Source organism: Mixophyes fleayi, chromosome 2, assembly GCF_038048845.1.
Source record: "Mixophyes fleayi isolate aMixFle1 chromosome 2, aMixFle1.hap1, whole genome shotgun sequence".
In the NCBI taxonomy this organism is placed as follows: Eukaryota; Metazoa; Chordata; class Amphibia; order Anura; family Limnodynastidae; genus Mixophyes; species Mixophyes fleayi.
This window is the reverse complement of record NC_134403.1, coordinates 68,207,010-68,231,475: the sequence shown is the minus strand read 5'-3', so window position 1 is coordinate 68,231,475 and position 24,466 is coordinate 68,207,010. Positions and strand designations below refer to the sequence as shown.

Below are 24,466 nucleotides of genomic sequence, written 5' to 3'. Positions count from 1 at the left end.
ACACACAGACATGATCACTGAGCACCTCCTCCTACAGTCACTATGAGACACGCTGCTACCCAGGGTAATGATGAGGAATGTCATACACACAGACATGATCACTGAGCACCTCCTCCTACAGTCACTATGAGACACACTGCTACCCAGGGTAATGATGAGGAATGTCATACACACAGACATGATCACTGAGCACCTCCTCCTACAGTCACTATGAGACACGCTGCTACCCAGGGTAATGATGAGGAATGTCATACACACAGACATGATCACTGAGCACCTCCTCTTACAGTCACTATGAGACACGCTGCTACCCAGGGTAATGATGAGGAATGTCATACACACAGACATGATCACTGAGCACCTCCTCTTACAGTCACTATGAGACACGCTGCTACCCAGGGTAATGATGAGGAATGTCATACACACAGACATGATCACTGAGCACCTCCTCCTACAGTCACTATGAGACACGCTGCTACCCAGGGTAATGATGAGGAATGTCATACACACAGACATGATCACTGAGCACCTCCTCCTACAGTCACTATGAGACACACTGCTACCCAGGGTAATGATGAGGAATGTCATACACACAGACATGATCACTGAGCACCTCCTCCTACAGTCACTATGAGACACACTGCTACCCAGGGTAATGATGAGGAATGTCATACACACAGACATGATCACTGAGCACCTCCTCCTACAGTCACTATGAAACACGCTGCTACCCAGGGTAATGATGAGGAATGTCATACACACAGACATGATCACTGAGCACCTCCTCCTACAGTCACTATGAGACACACTGCTACCCAGGGTAATGATGAGGAATGTCATACACACAGACATGATCACTGAGCACCTCCTCCTACAGTCACTATGAGACACGCTGCTACCCAGGGTAATGATGAGGAATGTCATACACACAGACATGATCACTGAGCACCTCCTCCTACAGTCACTATGAGACACACTGCTACCCAGGGTAATGATGAGGAATGTCATACACACAGACATGATCACTGAGCACCTCCTCCTACAGTCACTATGAGACACGCTGCTACCCAGGGTAATGATGAGGAATGTCATACACACAGACATGATCACTGAGCACCTCCTCCTACAGTCACTATGAAACACGCTGCTACCCAGGGTAATGATGAGGAATGTCATACACACAGACATGATCACTGAGCACCTCCTCCTACAGTCACTATGAGACACACTGCTACCCAGGGTAATGATGAGGAATGTCATACACACAGACATGATCACTGAGCACCTCCTCCTACAGTCACTATGAGACACACTGCTACCCAGGGTAATGATGAGGAATGTCATACACACACAGACATGATCACTGAGCACCTCCTCCTACAGTCACTATGAGACACGCTGCTACCCAGGGTAATGATGAGGAATGTCATACACACAGACATGATCACTGAGCACCTCCTCCTACAGTCACTATGAGACACACTGCTACCCAGGGTAATGATGAGGAATGTCATACACACAGACATGATCACTGAGCACCTCCTCCTACAGTCACTATGAGACACGCTGCTACCCAGGGTAATGATGAGGAATGTCATATACACACAGACATGATCACTGAGCACCTCCTCCTACAGTCACTATGAGACACGCTGCTACCCAGGGTAATGATGAGGAATGTCATACACACAGACATGATCACTGAGCACCTCCTCCTACAGTCACTATGAGACACACTGCTACCCAGGGTAATGATGAGGAATGTCATACACACAGACATGATCACTGAGCACCTCCTCCTACAGTCACTATGAGACACGCTGCTACCCAGGGTATTGATGAGGAATGTCATACACACAGACATGATCACTGAGCACCTCCTCCTACAGTCACTATGAGACACACTGCTACCCAGGGTAATGAGGAGGAATGTTGTATACATAGGGGATGGGGCTCTTATCCAAGAATTTCCATCTGTTTTTACATCACTGGTTTGCACTGCATATAATTATGCCCTATGCCCTCTCCTTAATGACTTAAGATTTATTCCTGCTCACTTACATCTGAGTAAATGGCTATATTGCACAGTATGTGTTGGGCACCAATGCCTTACATTTCTTAGAGTATCAGCATACTGTTACAGCAGTAAATGATTTGCTGTATTGTCAATTAAAGCACATTAAGCTAAGTGAAAAGTGCATATGAAACAGGATCTGTTAATAATGAAGGGTAAATAAATGTGCTTGTGTTGCTTGGATGCAGTTTTGAGGGTGGTGAAAGCTCAGTGATTTCCGTTAGACTGATGAAGGGCCTCATCCCTTGCACCTGTCTAACCCACCACATGGGTGTCTGGTCGGATATTCTAAGCTGTGTACGGTGCTCACACTGGTAGGGCTTGGAGCTCGGCCTGGGAGAGGGTCACACACACCCACATTTGAAATCTGATAGCAGGAATCTGAATAAGATGTGTACACACTGGGGTGTCCATGTTTTCTTTCCTACAACAAACCTTTTGTTTTGGTTTTTATTTTGTCTTCTTTGGATTTGTTAAATAATTACAGCTGCATTTTAAAGAAGTATTGTTCAAAGCAGATAGAGGTGTTTTGAGGGTGTCAATAACTAAATATTTATTGAAGGCCATAATACAAACCTGATAACTAATACAGTAGTCTAATTTCTTTTTGTTTTATCTACAGAGGAAGCGATGGGAGACGATCGTCCTTTTGTGTGCAGCGCCCCTGGCTGTGGACAGGTAAGGGGTCGTCGGGGTGTTTCACTTGTAAGATGCAATCTTCAAACTAACATTAGTTTTGTCATTAGTGCAGACATAATCTGTTATGCAGGTGCATGTTGCTGAACATTGGGTATCGTGATGTTTATGATGTGGTTCGTCACCCCAGCCATATTATACGGTGCTGCAATTTGTATATCCATACTACAGTAGCAGAAATACACAAGATGTGCTACATATATTGTTCTCAGCACTACAAGCAGACAAGCCTAGCCTTGTGATCCTAGTTGTTTCATATTCCTGCAGGCATTTTCTTTCTGTATATCTTGGGTTCTGTTCTAAATTCCTTTATATATGAACTGCAGAAAACCTACTTTGTTTCCATGAAACCTCTTTCCCCCCACAAATACTAAAAGTACAGGAGCTGCAATACTGGGAGATTCTCACACCCAGCAGGGCCTCCACTCCCATGGTTATCCAGATACTCAGCCTAGACAAGCTGAAATAGAAGTGTCTCTGTGCGGTGTTGTCAGCTGGATGCTGATTGGACAAGTTGTTGGAGTAGGGAAGTCAGGATGAAAAAAATGTCTGTACTACTTGCATAACTACATAGGTTGTTAAAAGACACAGATCCATGATGTTCAACTTGTCATGTTTCTTACATAAAAGTTACAGGGTTTTCATTGAATTTGACTAATTCGTCTCCCTTCCCAATAATGGCAGTATTACACTGGGCAGACTCGTGTATTGAGATGTCCACAGGCAATTCTGTGAATGCAGTTTTTAGTTTCTCATTCTTGCTGAAAGGGATTTTCCACTTTAAATACGAATTTTACTCCCTCCCCTGGCAATTCTGTTTAGCAGGGTCCAGACACATATATATAGCTGGGACTTTGCCAATCGCCTTTGGCGCTGCTCACTCCTTTCCGTAGCAGGAGAGACCCGTCACAAAATCTCTAAATGTAAGCCTTAGAGCCTCACTTCCAACTCAAGCCTGCTATGGAGAGAGCTGAGCAACAATGATGGCGAATGGCAGAGGTTCAGATTAGAAAAGGTCCTGCTAATTACTGCAAATTGTCCCCATCTCTCGGTACATGGCTGTGCTCATCTCGGTATATGGGTCTGCACATTGTAATACCAAATGTGACCAAGGCTCATGGTGCCCAACAAACATGTTCAGCAATTCTGTCTTCCTTCCACTTAGTTTCTAAGTGGTCTCCTTACTGTGCCAGTCATTTAATTATGTTTAAAAAAAAAAGAGTTTATGGTGAAACACGTTATTGTATTATTTGTTTGTTAATGTATATCAGTTTGGAACATTTTAAAGATAATATTCATTTGCATAAAAATGGTGTTTTGTGCAGAAATTTGCAGTTCTACTTGTCAGTCTGTCACAGGCCTGTGTATTTTCTGTCCATGCATTGTAATGCAGCTAATAGCCTACAATGGGCTGCATTCCCTGCTAATGTGTTAGTTATGTACATAGGGTATTTCTGTGGTGTATCTGTATAAAAGTGGTGCTAATATTTAGAGCCTGAGTTGGAGCACAGTCGTCTGTTTGCACCACATTCTAAAAGGAGCAGGTTAGTCCTCCAGAACCTGCCCACTTGCCAGGCCTACCCATCCCAGATGGACCCACGGCGGGTCTTTCTGTAAATGTCTTGCCTACAACCAAGACTATAACAAAGTCAAGTTTTCAAACTTATGTCAAATTGTAATTAAAACTAACTATAATCTACAAATCTAACCAGACAAATATTTGTATTATAGTAATTTCCACTACAAAAGTAGAAATTTTATATTTTATATTTTTTTTTATATAAAATGTAAGCAAACATGAGTTTTGCCAGCACCGAGTGGTTTACAGAGGAGGACAAAAATGGTTAAACATGTTTAAATATGACACATTTGCATGGTACCAAAGCGGCTATAGTTATCCTTAAACATGCGTGTCCCCTGTACACAATGGAGGCAACCATTGTGTGTAATGCATATTGTATAACACAATACATCTCACTATAGATCTCACTATTTTTCTGTCACTTGCGCTTTATTTTAAGCTAATTACTAAAATGTCGGAGTGGTTTATTAAACACCACTTTTATAGAATATATTACAGGTGAGCAATTTTTCACAACTGTTTTATGCAATTTTGTTGCCTCTTTCCCCATTTGACCACAAAATATTGTAACATTTCACGGACAGAATGTGGGCTAAAGTGTTTCCAGTTCTACCCAAACCATGCAGCAGAATGAGCTGTCTGTCCCTGTACCACCTCTATTCATAGAATATACATTCCACAAATGAAAATGTCTAAATATAATGGTGAGTGTTGACGCTAACTGGAGCTCCCATTGTGTATCTGGAACTTTTTTTACCTCTGTGAAATGGCCTGTCGTACCCTGAAACTCAATCCATGCAATATATGTAATGTAGTCATCATTCCTCCCCAGTGATATTAACTCTCTGTCTAAGAAAATAGATGTGTTCATAGTCATTCTCTATTGTCTTCAAGGTACAAGAAAAACTTTATTGAGGAATAAAATAGACATTTTTACATTCTAAATAAAGACTTTAGTAATAGAATATGGGGTAACACTTTAGAGTCATTCAATCAAAGACCTTTTTAAAGAACATTTTAAGATTTCTCCGTTTGCCCTTTGTGCCTCATACCTCAGTGATGCCATTAGTTCCCTCCACAAAATATCTGTGTGAAGTTGACTGCTACACTAACATTTATATGTAGCGCATTGACTTTGTGAATACAGATTTGCTGGTTCCAGCGAACCATGGAAAGATCCCTTACACACATTACAGGTAGATGTCATTTCTTTATGTTGCATCAGTAATCTCCATGTACATAATCTCACAGGAATATCAGTGGAATTTATCTTGATTTACAAAATAATCAGTGTTGCTAAATTTATTCTTGCCTTGCTCCAAATACATAGAGCAATACACACTGTTACTGTAGACAAGAAACATTTGTGAAACAGATTTACATATACAGATCTCTTGCCTGAATAGAGGACATAAATGTAGACAATTTCCGTATCCTGATGATACTGTTGCCTTTGTTATCTGTGTGGACACTTTTCATATTTTCTGTCTGTACTTATGACACACCTTCCTGAAAATAGTTGTATTTTGCTTTGAAAAGGTTCTGTCACACTGGTAACATAGTGTTTTTATTTATTTGTATCAGTGTTTTTTTGTTTTTTTTTTCTTTCCTCCACTCCCAACTCCTAGGGGATCCCCTTGATAATATCATGCACAATATGCAGATACTAGAATTGGTCCTCACTCTGCCTCTCAGGTGTCCCTGGTGGGACAATACATCAGTAAGTAGTGCAGGATGGAGTCACTGCACTGTCACAAGTCTTTACTGGTGTAGAGATCTGGGAACTATGATGTGCAGAACGGAAGCAGCACTGGATAGTCAGTGTCGCTCAGGTTTACCATGGGCATAGTGAGTGCAGTGATTTAAAAAGAAAAGTAATCCAACACCTTAAATATTAATGTAAAGAAAACCAATGGCACGGAGGTCATTTTTAAAAATGTTGTTTGTGTCACTGCCAGAGAGGTAAAATGTGAAATATATAGGAGCATGTTCTGTAATGACGTACTCATGAGCCAAATTGTGTTGTATGTAATGTTTCTGAAAATAACCTAGTCAATGAATGGAGTATGGTAACATAACTAATGCTTTCATGAAATATATGTGTGTGTGTGTGTGTGTGTGTGTGTGTGTGTGTGTGTATATGTATGTATGTGTGTGTGTGTATGTATATGTATATATATATATATATATTATATAATATAGCATTGAGGTGTCCAAACAACCCACCTATCCTACGTTCTATATGTGTTCTGTTAAACAGTAGAGTGACAATTGCGCTCCAGGGTCATTGATCCCTTTGAATAAAAGAGGAACCTGTGCATAGTAGCTTTGACATGGACATACAAGAATAAGACATATCAGCCCTGTGTTACATGAAGAAGCTTGTGTGCACAGGCTGCACGCTTTCTCATCGTGCACAATGGATCATTGATCCCTGACGCAGGACAGGGGTATTAAAACTGCCTGTATGTCAAATCTATCTACTGAGATAGACACAACTGGTAATTAAAACTGTATTTACTTGAGTAAGAATTGGTCTGGACACAACACTGATTTCAGTAAAGCTCATTCTAAGGGGGATGTTGGAGGAGGTGATGGCGCATATTTAAGAATGTTTAGGTTGGACCTGGTTATCATGTGTCAGAGATTTGTGTTTCAACTGCTCTTACTGCAGATGTGATGTGTTTGTGCAGTTATCCCTGTAATGTAAATACAATCATATGCTGACACTTAGGTTTATGTTGTATGTAATAGATTCTAGATTCAAAAAAGTCACCTATGAAATGTATCCGTATGTTTAAAATATTTTAAAGACAGGTTAAAATAGTGTAATTTAGCAGTGCTGCATCCACAGCCTGGCTTATCCCAGAACATGCTGATTGCTTGTCCCCAGAGGAGTGGAGTATTGAATGGAGATATAAACATCTTATGGTTGCTATGTCTCTTCTTGCTGTTATTTTTGGACTTGGCTCTCTGATCACCAGCTAACTCACAGCTGAGATCTTAAAAGCAATCCTACCTCAGCCAACCCCTCTAATATTAAAGGGGCCTGTTCTGGTAAGGACAGTTCATGGGCCTCCACTGCCCCTCTTGCAGCCAGTGTTAATTTGAAGGCATGGGGGCACATTTATCATTCATCTGCAAAAATGAGAAATAGTTATCAATCCTTATCGCATGGATAAGGATTGAACTATTTCTCAAATTTATGAACAACAGATCACAGAAACAGCAGTTCCGAAAAACTGCTGTATCTGTGATAAAAAAAATAAATCATATTTGCTCCCCTCTTCGGAAGCGCTGTCTCGGGATCTCCTCCAGGTGTTCTTCCTCCTTCAACTGCGCAGTTCGAAGAGCTGCACATGCGCATAAAGATCCCCTCTCTGTCTCTGCATCTATCCTTGCAGAGAGAGAAAGCTGTGAGTGACAGGGAGGGATCATGTGATCCCTCCACACATGCGCTGTCCAGCTCTGCTCTTCGGAGCAGAGCTGACAGCATTGGATTTTTTCATTTATGATAATGTACGCCAGCTTCAAGACAAGTTTCCGAAAAAAATGTTTTTTCGGGAACTTGTTAGATTTGGGCTGGGAGCAGTCACCATACTGTTGAATGGTGACTGCTCCCAAAAACGAAGAGGAGTGCAAAGCAGCAGATATCCATGATATTTATTGTATATACTACCCTACAGTATGACCAGATAAAAGACATTTCAGTAGCATCCTCCAGCTACAGAATGACTAGGCACACTCCTGCCATTGCCCACATCAACCGTCACATCAGGCACTTGCTTTGCAAATCGCCTACATCAATGAGATTGTGCTATACACAAATGTCTCCCCCTGTCTGACTGAAGGTATCACGTTTGCTGATTCACTAATTCTCTGTGTACCAAGATTGATAATGGTTACTTTGCCAAATTGCAAAATCAACAAATGACATATATGTCCGGTGCTAGCAGGTGAATTAACTCATATTTGCCAAGACAAAAGGTAACAAACCTGTTTGTTCTGTCACGCTTATTGTATAAAGAGTGCATTACTGCTCTACAGGACTTCCTTGACAAATGTGTTTTACTGCTAGTGACCGTAAAACTTGGATGAATAAAATACAAATAAACCGAAGGAGCATGACTCTTTCAGTATAAATAATGTTTTCTACAAACCCCCTAACCTGCTCTTACCTCATTGAGGAACTTACCTTGAGAAAATTCAATCTCTCCACATTTGAAGTCTCTGGGGAAACGTAAATACACCTCACATTAAAGGAGACAGCTGAAGGTTTGGCTTCCAAGAAATTATGTCAAAAGCTGTAAAAAAAATCTACCTGTTACCCTGTCATTTGTGCCCTGAAGAACAACCCCAAAGTAAGTGAGACCTTGTCCTGATGACTCCTGGCAGAAACTAATCTGGGAGCCATAACTCACAGGAAACACAGTCCTTAACTCTCTCACTGCCTCCAGGGCTTAAAGTAGCCATTGATTTGTAAGACTTTATAGTAATGGAAGTGTAATTGTGTTGTAGGACTGTAAGAACCGGTTGAGATGGATTCAGGTTAATTTGTGTTAAGCCTTTGCTTTAGATATAGCCCTGACTGCTAAATAGGTCATTTGTAAAACATTTAGCAGGGTGTGAGCATCTCCTTTCCAGTAACTTACAATTATAGTGTAACTGATCTGATCTCTATGGGACGGCTGTTGTTTGCTGGATTTGGCTTTGTTTTCATGGTTGTTACAGCTACAATTTCCACATACTAGTCCCATCTGGCCACTCGGTTATGCTTTTAAATGTAAAACATTGTTGCACCTCACATTTGTAAGTAATCCTGAAGATGGGGTAGCAATAAAAGTTCAAAACATTTAGACTCATTAACCTCCTCCATTTCTTTTGTATTGCAAAAACTCAAGTGCAAGCCACATGTGAAAATGCTTATATACACTATGCATTACTACATACATCTGATAAGCGTTTGATGTGCAGTTGTTACATACGCTTGACCTGTACACGTGTATTTGTGAATGCATCTGGAATACATGTTACAGAGCTTTCCCAACACCCAAAATTCCTCATAGGGAAAACCACTCATAGGTTGGTCAGTGTAGGGCTGGACCCTCTATGGGGGGGGAGGGGACTTCAAAAACCATGTAGTCCCCCCCCCCCCCTCCCCACACGCACACACACTCCACCAGAGACCACCAGCCACATGCTAATAGGCAGTAGGGGTCTTTCCAGCACCCCTTATCTCTGGAGGTTGAGGTAGTGAGGAATTTTGAACCCCCTAGAATGACAAGCTGTTGTCACAGTATAATGGTAAAGGTGTAAATACCACATACGTGATTGTTAAATCAACTTTTAATGAACTAAAATCAGCCAAATACACTTTCTTTTATAAAAATAAATAAATAAAAAGAAATTATTTCTTTGTAAATCAATGGGATCTTAAGCTGTAATGCAGGGGAAATTTCTAAGTTTACTTCACATGAAATCTTAAATTGTAATTCATGGGAAATCATTGTTTGTAGTTGTAATTTTATGGGCAATTTTAGGACCAAAGGAAATCATCTTAAATTGTCACCCACTAAAAATTGTAATCAACAGGAAGATGTCTTTATTTCTAATCCAAGGGAAATCTGCTTGTAATCCATGGCATATAAAATGAAAAACCATAACAGACCCCCAAAAACTGCTTATTAGGAACCCCGCCGCAGAAACAAATTGAATTGAAATAGCCAATTCAACCAATCGCAAGCAGGTTCCCGCATTAGCTGTGATGTAATTGGCTGGCTGTGAATAGAGTCCTGGGGAATCCATGCTTAGATCACACATCCATCCAGACCGAGTTTCTATTGATGTGGGGAAAAAACAATTGCCCTGTTCATTTTAGTAGGGTTTCTACATGTAGAGCACAACCCAATTGAAATGAATGGGCCATTGACATGAAGGGGGAAAATACAGCAAAACAATGGTATAACAGCTCTTGTTAACCCTTAGTGGGTATGTACATACACCCCCCTAGAGATGGATAAATGTTAAGTGTGTGACACAAGTTGACAGTGCCTCTTTAGGCTGGTGTCACACCTGTGATTTGGAAACAGGATTTTGTCCCCAAAAAGCACCAGATATCTGCTGTAATTTCAGAATTGGAAAGTCTATAATATATATTCTCTTTTTTTGATACACGACCTGTTTCCAAATCTTCTAATACTTACCAGATTTAAATAATAAAAAAAAAAAATACACAAAAAGCTACTGAAATCCAGGTATATAGAGTACGCCATTCTTTGGCTCACAAGCAGTAAAAAGCAATCTGAGCAATTTTTTACGTGGCTGGTAGAAATTGATAACAAAAAAAGTTTCACGGCAAAGCTACTAAAATGTTGCAGTTATTTACACCAGAAATAGGCTGCTTGTAAAACAAAGGTGTGACACCGATATTATATACATAAAGGAAGAAGAACAGATCAAGTGCAAAAGATGTTACTTGCCTCTGGCAAAACACACCTAAAGGATTCTGAGGGTTTGTACACACGGACGTCGAAAAACAATGCCTGGTTTAAAGTGTAGGGTACATTATACTTTGTACATCTATTATCTCATCACAAGATATACTCCTCCTTGCCCTCTGTAATCTGCTTTGATCTACTCCTCTCTTTCTCCCTGGTAACCACATCTCACTTCTGCCTTCATGACTTCTCCAGTGCTTCCCCACTTAAGGAACTCCCTACCCTGCCTGACCAGACTCTCTCCAAACGTTCAATGTTTCAACTGCTTTCTGAATAGCACATCTCTCTATTATCGCCTATCCCGCACCTGATAATACTCCTTATGCATGTTCTACCAAGCTCTTCCTGCACCTCCTTTGTCAACCTCGTTGGTACTTGTTTTTATGTTTGTATGATTTGTCCAGTCCTGGAGAGCACCTTACAATAAAAGATAAGGTCCATTTGCTAACATTATTTTTTCAACTATCAGTGTTAAAGCGTTTTTAAAAGGCTTTAACCCATAAACTTTACAGCTATGTGTACAAGCCTTAGTACACTTTAAAAAAGATTAAATTTTACGGGAGTAATATTAATTTCTAAATATAGTTGACAAAATCGTTGCTCACCAAATATAAGCATATCTTACACATTTATATCACTTAAGTGCTAGATGTAGGATTTCTAGATTTTAGTGGCCATTTTTTTTGTTTTATTGACATAAATATACCATAAAAAAAATTAAAAACTCCATACAATTTGGTGTTTTATCTTGTTTGGTTTTATTGTAAATAAGTCTTTAGTTAGTCTTATTGGAGACTAACATAATTTCTCATCTCTTTAGGAGGGAGAATTGGAGGCAGGGTCAGAGTAAAGGGTAAAATAATTAATCTCTTACCATTGTTATTTTCCATCTGTGTCATTTTCTCTTTTTTTTTTTTTTTTTTTATTTCCAGTCTCTGTCTCAGTGCAGGAACTTCACAACACTGCTTCCCGTACCCTGTAAATACTGTTCTCTGGTGTAGGAAGCAGCATGGTGATGTTACTGCCCTGAGCTGCTGCTTACACAGTCTGTCTCCATCTCCCACCCTGTCTCCTATGTAGCTTCTGTAGAATAAGTGCTGTGATTGTGCACATGCCTTGCTCTGTCCCTCTTGGTCTTCCTCCTTGTGTCAGCGCAGGAGCTTCACCTTGCGCCCTGTTCCCTATGTGCACTTCACTTAGGAAGCAGCACAGTGAATCTCCAGCGCCGTCCAACTGGGCCACACATGTTCCTTCATGGAGGAATCACATTTCTGCCTTTTTTTGATTAAAACTAGAATCCCTAGTTATATGAATAATATACAAATATTCATACATTAGAACCCTGTAACCTAATCATATACATGGTCCATACCTCATGTATCTGTCCTGTTTGTGTACACAGACATGTGGTGTGCTGAAAATGTAGTAACAAATGTAGTCAAAACAAAATTAATTGATCCATGTTGTGACTCGGACATTTAAGGAAATAATTGGCTGCATTATGTATTGTACATGAGTATATAGCAGTTCAAAAGTAAGAGGTAATATTTATTTGTGTGTGTAATTGACGTCCCATTTCCAAGTAAAAAATGTGTAACCAGAAGAGCTGTACGATGAACATTTCTCACATATCCCAAATTCCATCTCCTAGAATCGCATTATGTTTGTATGATCATATTACATTTGTCAGATTACTGCTTCCACACATCCATGCGACTTTTACTTACAGCCCGGAGACACAAGGCAGCTCTCTAATGTTGTTGTAGCTATGAATTAAAAACTGCCTCAGAGTAGTTTTAAATTCCAGGTAGTTTAAATAACCTGTCAGCTTCTGACAATCCCTTCCCTGCACCCTTTGTCACAAACTGTCCTTACCACTATTTGCTGTCATTCTTTTTTTTTACAGAATGTTATAGTGACTGATCCAGGCATATTTATCTTTATAGTGTTTGATTTTTATTTATTTTTTTATGTTCAAAGTTTTGCAATGTTTCAGCAAGTATGTGTACATGACAACAATCAGCAATATACATGAACTTTGGGTCCTGTATGTGCAAAACACAGCTTGATATGAAACAATCTAGATTTTAACCTATTTTGTGCCGAATGCATGCATAAAATTTCTGCTACAAAAATTGCAGACACACAGGTCCAACTAAACACACAGCAGTATTTCTGCATCAGGCATACTAAAACTTGCATACGTGCATATACTTATGCCCAACAATAGCAGAGAGGTAAGGCCTTACAGTGTTATTTATAAATGTGAAAGGCACGTTCACAACCTAATGTAACGAAGTGTCATATACACAAGAGTGAGAATAGTGGTGGTTCTAAAATATAAAAATCGCATTTTCCACATAAAATGTAGTTGAATACAAACGCCCCACATTCGTCTTTATAAATCCAATATGAATCTTGTTTCGAACAGTAATCCAACTGACCAATAAGAAATGTGAATAGGCGGATGCAACCTGACATGCAACCTTCACAACCTTTTCATCTCCAACTCTCTTAGCTTCTTGCTATTAATGAAACCTGGCTCTCCTCTTCTGACACTGCCTCTCCTGCTGCTCTCTCCCATGGAGGCCTCTCCTTCACCCATGCCACCAGATCGGATGACCGTCCAGGAGGTGGTGTGGGCCTGCTCATATCCCCTAACTGTACATTTTGGGTTATTCCCACTGTACCCTCCCTCTCCTTCTCCTCCTTTGAAGTCCAGTCCAGCCATCTGTTCTTGCCCATCCACCTCCATGTCTCTGTCATCTACCATTCCCCTGGCCCCACCTCCCTCTTTCTCAACAATTTTGCAGCCTTGCTTCCCCACTACCTTTACTCTGACCTCCCCTCCATTATATTTGGAGACTTTAACATCCCTATTGACAACCCTACTGACCCTGCCTCCATCAAACTTCTCACCTTCTCTTCATTCTTTGGTCTTACTCAGTGGACATCTTCACCAACCCACTGTCTTGGTCACTCCCTTAACTGATTTCTCTAACGCTCCCTTCCCACTCTCCAACCACCATCTCCTCTCCTTCACTCTGTCCTCCTCTCCTGCTCCCCCTCCGCCTAAAACTACCCCCACTAGGTGCAATCTTGACATTTTTTGACCCGTCTTCATTCACCACCTCTCTTGAAACTCTCCTCTCCCCATTTCCCACCCTTGCTTGCCCTGACCAGGCAACCTCCCTCTCTCACCACTGCCCTGGATGCTGTTGCTCCCGCCTCTTCTGTCCGTCGTCCCCACTTGATACCCCAACCGTGGCACTCTAAATTCATGTATATCCTTCAGAAGTGCATTTGTGCTGCTGAGCGCCACTGGAGGAAATCTCGCTCCCTGGCCGACTTCCTCCACTTCAAATTTATCCTCTCCTCCTACAGCTCCACCCTCTCCCTCGCTTAACAATCCTCGTTCAAGTCTCTCATTTCTTCTCAGTCCTCCAATCCCCGCCACCTCTTTGCTACATTCAGTTCCCCCCTCCCCATTCCGCTCTACCTCTCTCCCACTGACCGCCTCAATTTTGGAGGAAAAAACAGAGACAATCACACTTTGTATCTCCACCTTGTTCCATTCTCCGGCTTACCCCAAGTGCTCTGCCCTCCTCTAACAACAACCTCTGGTGCTCCTTTCACCCTACCTTGGGTGAAGAAATCCACTCCCTCATTCTTTCCTCTCCTGCCTCTACCTGACCCCTGGATCCCATCCCCCCTCACCTCTTCCGCTCCCTCTCCTCTACTGCCTGCTCATACCTTGCTCACCTCTTTAATCTGTCATTCTCCACTGGCATTGTCCCCTCTTTCTTTAAACATGCCCTTATCGCTCCCATTCTCAAAAAAACTCAATCTTGACCCCAGTCGCTAAATACTGCCCCATCTCACTTTTCCCGTTTGCCTCTAAACTACTCGAGAGGATAGTCTGCAACCGCCTCACTAGGCATCTCACAGACAATTCTCTCCTTGACACTCTCCAATCTGGGTTCCGCCCTTTCCACTCCACTGAAACCGCCCTGGCCAAAGTTACTAATGACCTCATCTCTGCTAAATCTAAGGGGCACATCTTAGACCACCCCCTCTTGTTGCAGACCCTTCTTTTTCTTGACCTTTCTGGCTCAGTACTTGCTTGGTTTACCTCCTACCTTGCCAGACGCTCTTTCTCTGTATCCATTTGGGGTTCTCTCGCCCCCTCCCTCTGTGCTCCTTATATATAGGAGTTCCTCGGGGCCCGGGTCTTGGACCTCTACTCTTTTCACTCTACACTTGCTCCCTGGATGATCTCATCACTTCTTTTGGTCTCCAATATCACCTCTAAGCTGATGACATTCAACTCTACATCTCTTCTTATCTTTCGCCCTCACTCCTCTCTTGTGTATCTGACTGCCTTTCTGCCAACTCCTCTTGGATGTCCTCACGTTTTCTCAAAATTAACAAGACTGAGCTCATCGTTTTCCCTCCTAATTCTTCTTCCCATCTTGATCTCTCTGTCACTGTCCACAAAACCACCATCTCATCTGTTCCCCAACTCCGCTGCCTGGGTGTCACCCTTGATTCCTCCCTCTCCTTTGCCCCCCACATTCAATCTCTTCCCCAGTCCTGTCACTTTCAACTCCGCAATATCGCCTGCATCCGGCCCTTCATATCTCAGGTTGCCATTAAAACTATTATGCACGCACTCATCATTTTCCGTCTTGATTATTGTAACCTTCTCCTCACCGACCTAACCCTCTTCCACCTTGCCTCCCTCAGGTCTATACTTAACACTGCTGCAATACTCCTCTTCCTCTCCCGCCGCTCCTCTTCTGCCTCCCCTCTCTGCCTTGCTTTACACTGGCTTCCCTTCCCTTACAGAATCCTTTTCAAACTCCTCACCATCACCTACAAGGCTCTCTTCCACTCCACTGTCCCTTACATCTCAAACCTCCTCTCCAGTCACACCCCGTCATGTTCCCTGCGTTTGTCCAGTGAACGTCGACTCTCCTCCCACTCCAGAATCACCCGAGCTGCCCCCCTCCACTGGAATGATCTCCCACGCTCCATTCGACTGTCCACTAACTTGTGCACAAGTTATTTAATAATATTATTATTATTATTATTATTAACAACATAATATAGCTACGACACTAATGAAGCTAGTCTTACCAGCTGGAGGGGTAAATATGCAAGCAGCCAGTCAGAAACAGCTAGATAGTGCTGCTGTTGTCATTATCATCACACCCATTTTTACATCAGGCAAAATATACGCCTCCTAAGAAGCGCATCTGGGAATGCTTCCAAGACACTTCCAGGGGTAATGCTGCCCGTACTGTACTCCACTATCAAACTAAGTTAGGGTACACACTGCAGAAGTTTTCTCTCTATGCAATATACCTAGCGATATTACAATATTAGTGACTGGGTGGCGGGTTACCATTTTGATTCATGTGTACACACTATACACGTTTAACATGATCTACCTTCAGATCTGTGCTTGTCAGCTGATGGTTATGACAGATGAAAAGATCGTGACTCTGCACACTCCATAGAGATCTATGGACACTGTCTGTCATGAGTGCATACACACTTGGAATGACGTTGTTTCATCATTGAGCAAGATTTGTAGTTCGGTTTAAAAATCATAGGATACGATGTGCTTTGTAACGATAATCATTCATCGTTGGAGCGTACACATATGCGATAACGTGCCTAATGGTCGTTTGTCATGTGATCGGCCTCGATAATCAGGTGAAAAACCTGTAGTGTGTACCCAGCCTAACTTACCTGCTCTTATTCAGCCTCTCCAAGGGTACGCAAGTCTAAGATGCTTACAAATCTTTATATGGACACATTTTGGTACAAATACACAGTACAAAATTATTTACATTTGCTCCACACTAATTCACGTACATCTAAATAAGGCTCATAATTGGTTGTCTTTACATAAAAAATGGGAGTAGTTTTGATGTGTTGATCAGGAATTCTACTGTATAAATTATATGTGCACTCTCAAGAGTGAGGAAAAGTGCACAAAGAAAAAGGTCCCTTTATACCAGACCAAAGAGCCTCCAAAAGATTCAGGGAAGTGGGAACCAATAGGCTACACAGGACCCATAAGGAATCACTGCAGCCCTTCAATACTAGGGGAAGAACAACAAGAGAAAAATTACAAACATGTGAAAAACATTATTTATTACAGCCACTGCAACTGACATAAGACAAAAAAAATATTGCTTTTAATTTCTTACTAGTGCAAATTTTTTTTGCTACAGGTGAAACTATGTTCCCTATGAATCGTATGAAAACTTTCACTTGTTACTCGTATTAAAAAACAAATGAGCTATCATATAAATGGTTTTGCAGATGACATGTCCAAAAAAATCTTAAAGCTCCATAACTGTTTATGGTTTGACTAAGGCTGTCTCTAGCCTGCATCATGTACTGAGCAGAAAACCTCTGTCCTGCACAGATGAGCTCCTGTATAGGTGGAATAGTCTTATATGTCACTCTGCTTTACACACTGGGTCAGTGCAGAGATAATGATCCAAGAGGCTGCAATGCCCGTCTTGTTTCCCAGAAGCCTTTTCTCCTGAATAGGAGCATCTTGCATGTTTCAATCTGGTCTTCTCTTTACCTGTTTGTTCTATTCTAACATAAGCTTATAGTGACTGATGAGTTACATTTATTTTCTGCTAATACAGGTGTATATACATAGATCAGGGCTATCCCAATTAAATTGCTGTGAAGTGCATCAGGCATGGGGAAGCACTGTTCCACTTATAACTGCAGCAGTTGTAGTACATCAGCCAGTTTCCAGTGCTTTCATACTAGATCAAATTGAAAAGTCACTGATTATAGTGTCATAGGATTAGTATGAGACTGATTTATACTAAAATTAGCAGTTTGATTGGTCCATTCCTTATTCTTTAGTGGTTCAAAAATCACATTATGTTCATGTGTAGCTGCCATTGGTCAAGATATGAACTTGTGCTTTCTTTCACTTTCCTTTTAGAATTTATTTGTATCAAACAATGCCCTTTGTCATGCTATCTCAGTGTAATACATTCTATCAGTTTGTGTTTGCCGAGGAAAATGTAACATGTACTGTAAAATATATATGTATATTAGAAATCACAAAGTGTTTCAGGACGATATGACAGAGTGGTTTTTATATAGGTCATGAAAATAAGATGACTACTAATATCTTTTTTTTAATTATTTTTGAGTAGAGGGGTACATTATTCCTTATAAGATAAGTTACTTGTAGGAGAGGTTCTTCATATCTGGATGTGTTAAAACGACGTCACTGGTCTTTATACATTCCATCATGGAACGTTATCATATTGAGTCATGTGACACATATTATATATGTGTCATACATATAAGTTATATTGGAGACTACCAATGTCACTGTCATGAAGTATAAGTGGTGACATCATGTCACTTGTGTATTTAAATAAGATAATAATTCAGTGGAACACTTATGAACGTGGGAGAGCAATGTGCAGTAATTTGCCAATTCCATAGTAACCATTATTTCCTTCTCAGATAATTTCACTCTTAGGCTGGGTACACACTATACAAAATTTCTCCCGCTGTGATATCTTTAACGATTTTACCAGTGACTGAAAGTCCCGATCAGCATGCAGATTCATGTGTACTCACTATACATGTTTCACACGATTTACCCTCAGTTCTGTGCTTCTTTTCTGTCATAACTATCGGCTGAAAAGATTGTGACTCTGTAAACACTATGGAGATCTGCCTGCACTGCTGGTCGTGAGTGCATACACACTGCAGAATTGGAACGACATTTCTAGATGGTTTATAGAGATTTTAAGTCCGGTTATAAAATCAAATCAAAAGATACAATGTGCTTGGTACAATAAAACATGATTGTGGGAGTGTACACACTAATGCAATATCTGATCCAACGGTCGTTTATCGTGTGATTGGCTCGATAATCGGATGAAAAACCTGTAGTGTGTACCCAGCATTATTCCACATATGAAATCATAGATAATATTTTTAATATCTTGGTTAGTTTAACATTGCTGTTTTTATATTCACTTTAATTTTCTGCTGCTTCTATGTTCCTCATTATGAGTCCATGTGTGAATTTATATAGAATGTGTGAGTCAAATTTGCTATATGTGAAGTGACTATTTCATCCATCACCATATGGGTCTATAAGAAATATGCAGCCTCTATAACACCGACATAGATTTCTCCGGCCTCTGGCGTTTCTATTCTCAGGACAGTTATCAGCGTTGGGTTTTAACATATTTATATTCAAACAAATTGACAGAATGAGCATTTGAGGATGCAGGCTTCTCATGCTAGTGTGTGACTTTACCCTTACGCTGAATTGTGGCTGTTCTACATGTGATGCACAGGAATCACTACTTGTTCCAACAGCTGCTGCCTCTGTGAAAGTCTTGTTAGGTCCCTGGGGCTACTTATTAACACCTTTTCATTTGATAACAGCCAGGTACATAGAATGCTGTTCCCTCCCAAGCACATTACAAACCACCTTTTACCTAATCAAGATGGAGACAACATTTGTAGAACTGCAGCTGACATGGGCCTGTCAGACTTTCTGTAATGTATAGTAGTGCAGCATAATGCATATTATTTGAACTTTTGTGATAGGTGATACTGATTAGTAGCAAGTGTATCCACATAGCACAGTGCTTATGCTGTGTACTAACTTGCTTGTCAAGAGCAACACTGCATAGCAACAGTGGGCAAAAGGTGAGTCCTTTGCCTTGTGGTGGTAGTCAGTATATTGATGCCGACTACCCCGACCACACTTACCACGACATGATGATTCCGAAGGGCTCCTTACCGATGATCACTGATGACGACTACTGTTAAAAGCGACTTGAACCAATCGCAAAGAAGTAATAAGCCGCCTCTCCTTCCTGACATCATTCACCATGGCGACGGGATTATCGCTGTTCTTAATGGTGTAATGTAAGTATGTGTTTATGTGCAATGTAGTTTACAAAGCCTTCTACATTGTACATAGGCGCATACTTACATTACACCATTAGCAGCAGCGATAATCCCGTTGCCATGGTGAATGACGTCATGAAGGGGAGCCGGCTTATTACTTCTTCGCGATTGGTTCAAGCCGCTTTCAGCAGTAGTCGTCATCAGTGATCGTCGGTAAGGAGCCCTTCGGAATCATCATGTCGTGGCAAGTGTTGGGGTTTTCGGCATCGATATGCCGTACCCCACCCTTGCCTGCAGCCCCCCCAACTGACGACTACTCGATCTTATCAGAATGGGGGCAGCCGACTTCTGCATCACGTGACTTTCCCTGCGCAGTGATACCTGTAGGACGAGAGGTGACTGTGCTCGCCCTCCTTCCTCCGTGTGGCTACTTTGAAGGCTGGAGCGCCATTTCTCCTTACCCCTAACTGCTGTGTGCTATGTATAGTGACAAGTTAAAATAGTGTACCCTTACCTATGTTTCTGTATGTGTTCCCAATGTCTTTATGTAGAACACATGTTTACATAGAGGCAGCCACAAGAAGTCATTGTATAAGTTTCTAAAGTATAATTAAGCATTTGGACTGCGAACTGGAGTCAATTCACCAAGCTTAGCTTTTTGTAGCCTGCAGTGGGTTGTTAACGCAATCTTCCGTTAGCAGTTGACGTCTATGGGCACTGTACCGCAAATACGCATGACGTTTAGGTCACCCAGTGGACAGAATAAGAGGGCTTCTGCTTTCTTATCGGAATTGTTTTCTCTGTGATAGCCTCTTATTAGAGGGGTTGTTCCGGCATTATCAGGATCATAAATTGATCTGAAAATACATCATTAATCACTGTGATCAGTGGTGATAAGAGATGCTACTGTAAGGGCTAAAAATGCGCTCCTACATAAATTGGCTCCCTAGACAGATATTACATATTTTGTTTTATATTTCTGTAGTATGTATCAACGTAGGGATTATTCATCCTGTAGGATTTGTGCATCCCTTCTCTCTTCTGTTCGGCTTTTTATTCATGCAAATGGGCAGGTGAAGGGTATTGACAGCACCAAACAAGGTCCACTGGATCTCCTGTTAGAACTGTTGGTGCACTGGGCAACCTGCCAGATCCACCACACACCAGTAAGTAGAACTTTTATATTTTATTTTAGGTCTCCCATTTCTACCCAAATTTAAATACATTTTATTTTTTTGTGTGCAGTTGCCCTTTATGAAGTAGTTGAGTGGTAGGTGCAGGGTAACTTGCATGTATTTTAGGCTTGGTGCTACATAGAAAACAACACTTATCTAGAAAACACATTCCCATGCATTCTGGATAATATTTACAGTACAAAGTATTCAAATACCTATTTAATACTTCCCCTTTAAACGTGTACATCTATTCCAGCTCCACACATGTGACTCATCACGAACTGCAAGAACCGTCATGTCAGTTTGTGATGACTCATCAGACATTACAAGAACCGTCATGTAAGTGCAAACCTAGGCACACTATTTTACACAAAAAATGTTAACATGTGGTTTCAATTAACCTATAGGTATGTTCTCAAGCTGTTTATCAAACACTTAATGAAATGCAGCATTTTTGCAGTTAATTATGTGACATGGTAAAACCATCAAGCAGACAAATTAGTGATTTAGTGTTTTTGTATGACAATGCTCAGTGGGATAAAGCGTAAGCAAAGTCTATTATAGAATGTTTCCCAAACCCAAATATATATTATTCCTCCACAGTGAAAGGGTTGCTGTATGTCTGTGGGTGATATTTATACTCCCCAGTGACGTTCTGTGCATGGTATGACCTTGGATGTGTGTAATCCATGTAGGACAGAGGGATTGTATGTCTTCCATAGCGGCTTTCCTGTACATACTGTATCTCTATATACTATGTCAGTAGCCAGTAACCACATTGGAAAACATGAGTGTAAAACACAGAACAAATGTATGTCTTGGGAAAGGATATTGAAATAATGTTTTATATGGGAAAAAAGTATATACAGTGGGGCAGCTGACCCAGATGTGGACAGTCTGTACAACTTGTTTCCTGGGTTCTTTCTAACAGACGAGAGACATTGCTGACTCACAGCCATCCTGCCGTTAGGTTTGCGTTACACACACTGCTAGTCACACTGGTAATTGGCTGATTCATAACTAGTGATGTAGATAGTCCCTCATTTCCCTAAAAATAAAAGCGTTCCCAGCTGTCACAGAATGGATGTAGTCACACTGCTGTCCAGTCCTGTTACATGTGACGCTTCCATTTCTCTAACTAGACCTCCAGGGTGTAAAGGGACAATCTAACCGGGAGCTCATGTAAGCTTGCCAGGGAAATATTTACATTGCTCTTTCAATGTTGCCCTCTGAAACTGGTGCTTATACATATTATATAATAACAAAACAGGATACTTAACAGGAAACAGCACATATTTAAAATATAGTCCCTAATTATCTAGCAGTGTAATGTCCCCAAAGGACACTTACCGTGATTCAGCCACAATTTGAAGGATCCTTCACATTTATGATCATTGCATCACAGCAGATATCGTGGATATCTGCTTCTTTGCATTCTATTTAGTTTTCTGAGCAGTGCCCATAAAATAGTATAAGGACTGCTCCCTAGCGCAATCTAACAAATTCCGAAAATTAGTGATTTTTGGAAACTTGCTATGTTAATGTTCGCCAGCTGGCATACATTAAGGTGATTGAAAACTTTTCTAGCTGTCAGCTCTGCTCCGAAGAGCAGAGCTGGACAGCGCATGTGTGGGGGGCATCATGTGATCCCTCCCTGTTACATGATAACCATTCCTCGTTAGTATAGTCTCTGTGCACATGCCCTATACTTTCGGTCAGGCATGCGCAGTAGGAGTTCAACGAAGATGCCGGCATCGCAAGTTTCTTCGCAGTGACCGGGCAGTGTAAAGGTAAGTGTTAAACTTCACAGGGACAGCAGTTTATCGTGACTGCCGTCCCTGCTGAAGTGTTTTCATAAATGAGAAATAGTGCAATCCTTATGCGATAAGGATAGAAAACTATTTTTCATTTTATGCAGTTTTTGTTAAATGTGCCCCATAACCTTAAAACAGTGTCTTGAGGATTGATTGAAACACTTAATATAGGGTCATTTTTGAAAACCTGTGAACAGGTAACTGTAAAAATGCTGTAATCCTGCATCTAATTGTATTGTCATTTTCCTAGTATGGTTTGGAAAATGAAATCGCATGTCTGATGGGTTGTTATGGGTTACAGAACATTTAGGGGCATATTCAATTGTTGGCGGTTTCCGCCACGGAAAAAGTATTACCGTTATTACGGTAACACTAAGCTGGATTTCAGCTTGCAGCTCCCTGAGCCGCGAGCTGAAATCCAGCGAGAAATGTACCGTAATAACGGTATTTATGCGTACTATTACCGTAATAACGGTAATAGAGCGCGCGTTACTTTAGGCAGTAACGCCAACAATTGAATTATGCCCCTTATAGTCGGTGATGCACCAGATGTACCATTGTTCCAAAAGAAAGAGACGCGCCCCATATCAAGTGTTCATGTTGGAAAGTAAATTCTATGTCAATAATTTTTGGGGAGTGTTGATTTGTCAGACAGTCACCCCATGTTTACACTATGTACACAGTATAAATTTATACACACTTTCTTTCTTGTGCTGCTTTTAAACTGAAAGTGCCAGAAAATGTATTGCGTAATAGGAAATGATTTTTTTGTGTAGATGGCTCATGGATCTGACTGGAAAACAATAGCCTGTATTTCCCTTCCCTCTGTGGCATTATCTCTAACGCATTATACGTATTTCCCCTTTCTATGTTCTTCACAAAAATCTTTCCCATCTTTTTCTGTAAGATGTTCCCATCTCTGACTGTAGGACACACATTTACACTGACCCACACCACCACACTCCTCTGCCACATCTTACATGCTTATATATATAATGGCTCACATCTATGTCCTGGGGAAAGGTTTTGGGTGACCTACAAATAATACAACTACTGCTAAACCATTATCTGTGGCTGCCTTTGGTTTTTGTAGTATTTAGGCCCAGTGCAAACTGGTGTTTTCTTTTGTGTTTTTAACTCCTGCAATTTTACCAGACTAAAACGCACACTATATTGTTTCCTATGAAGAGGTGCATGGACTCTTCCATAAGAGCTTGTATTTGATCCATATGCTTCTGAATGATAACGGTATTTGTTTTTCTTCTGCACCTTAAAGTGTTTGGGGATAAAGATCAAATTAAGATCTTGATTTGGACCTTTTTTTTTTATTAGAGAAACGGTGTGTTTCATTCTGGAAAAACACAAAAAGTTTGTGCAGGAACCCAATTTGGAAATGGATTTAAAAAAAATGAAAGGAACAAATAAGGCTACACAGCATCCTTGTCTTTGTGTTAGTGGGGTGTAGGTTGTGGTTGAAGTGGTCAGGTTGGATCAGTGTGTGTAGCCAGAAGAGAGTCTCTGCTGCACACACAGTCAGGCTACATCTTAGTGATCTCCTGCTCTAAGGGGTCTATAGCTCCAGTAACTGGTGGTGTTAGTGATGACAACACCTTGTGCATTGTACATTTTTACTAGCTCGCTATTTTGCATTTATTACATTCCTTCCAGTTGCTGCCATATAAACGTCAGTGTCTTTA

The 24,466-nt window shown here is 41.0% G+C and overlaps 1 protein-coding gene across 4 annotated transcripts in view; it reads left to right on the top strand.

Annotated features, from left to right (window-relative positions):
* ATF7 (activating transcription factor 7) overlaps positions 1–24,466 on the top strand; it is a 74,466-nt gene that overhangs the window by 34,098 nt on the left and 15,902 nt on the right. For all 4 annotated transcript variants that reach the window (XM_075199213.1, XM_075199214.1, XM_075199211.1 and 1 more), the window contains one exon: positions 2,697–2,752. In XM_075199213.1, coding sequence (XP_075055314.1) covers positions 2,697–2,752 — 56 coding nt within the window. The remainder of the gene's footprint in view (positions 1–2,696; positions 2,753–24,466) is intronic.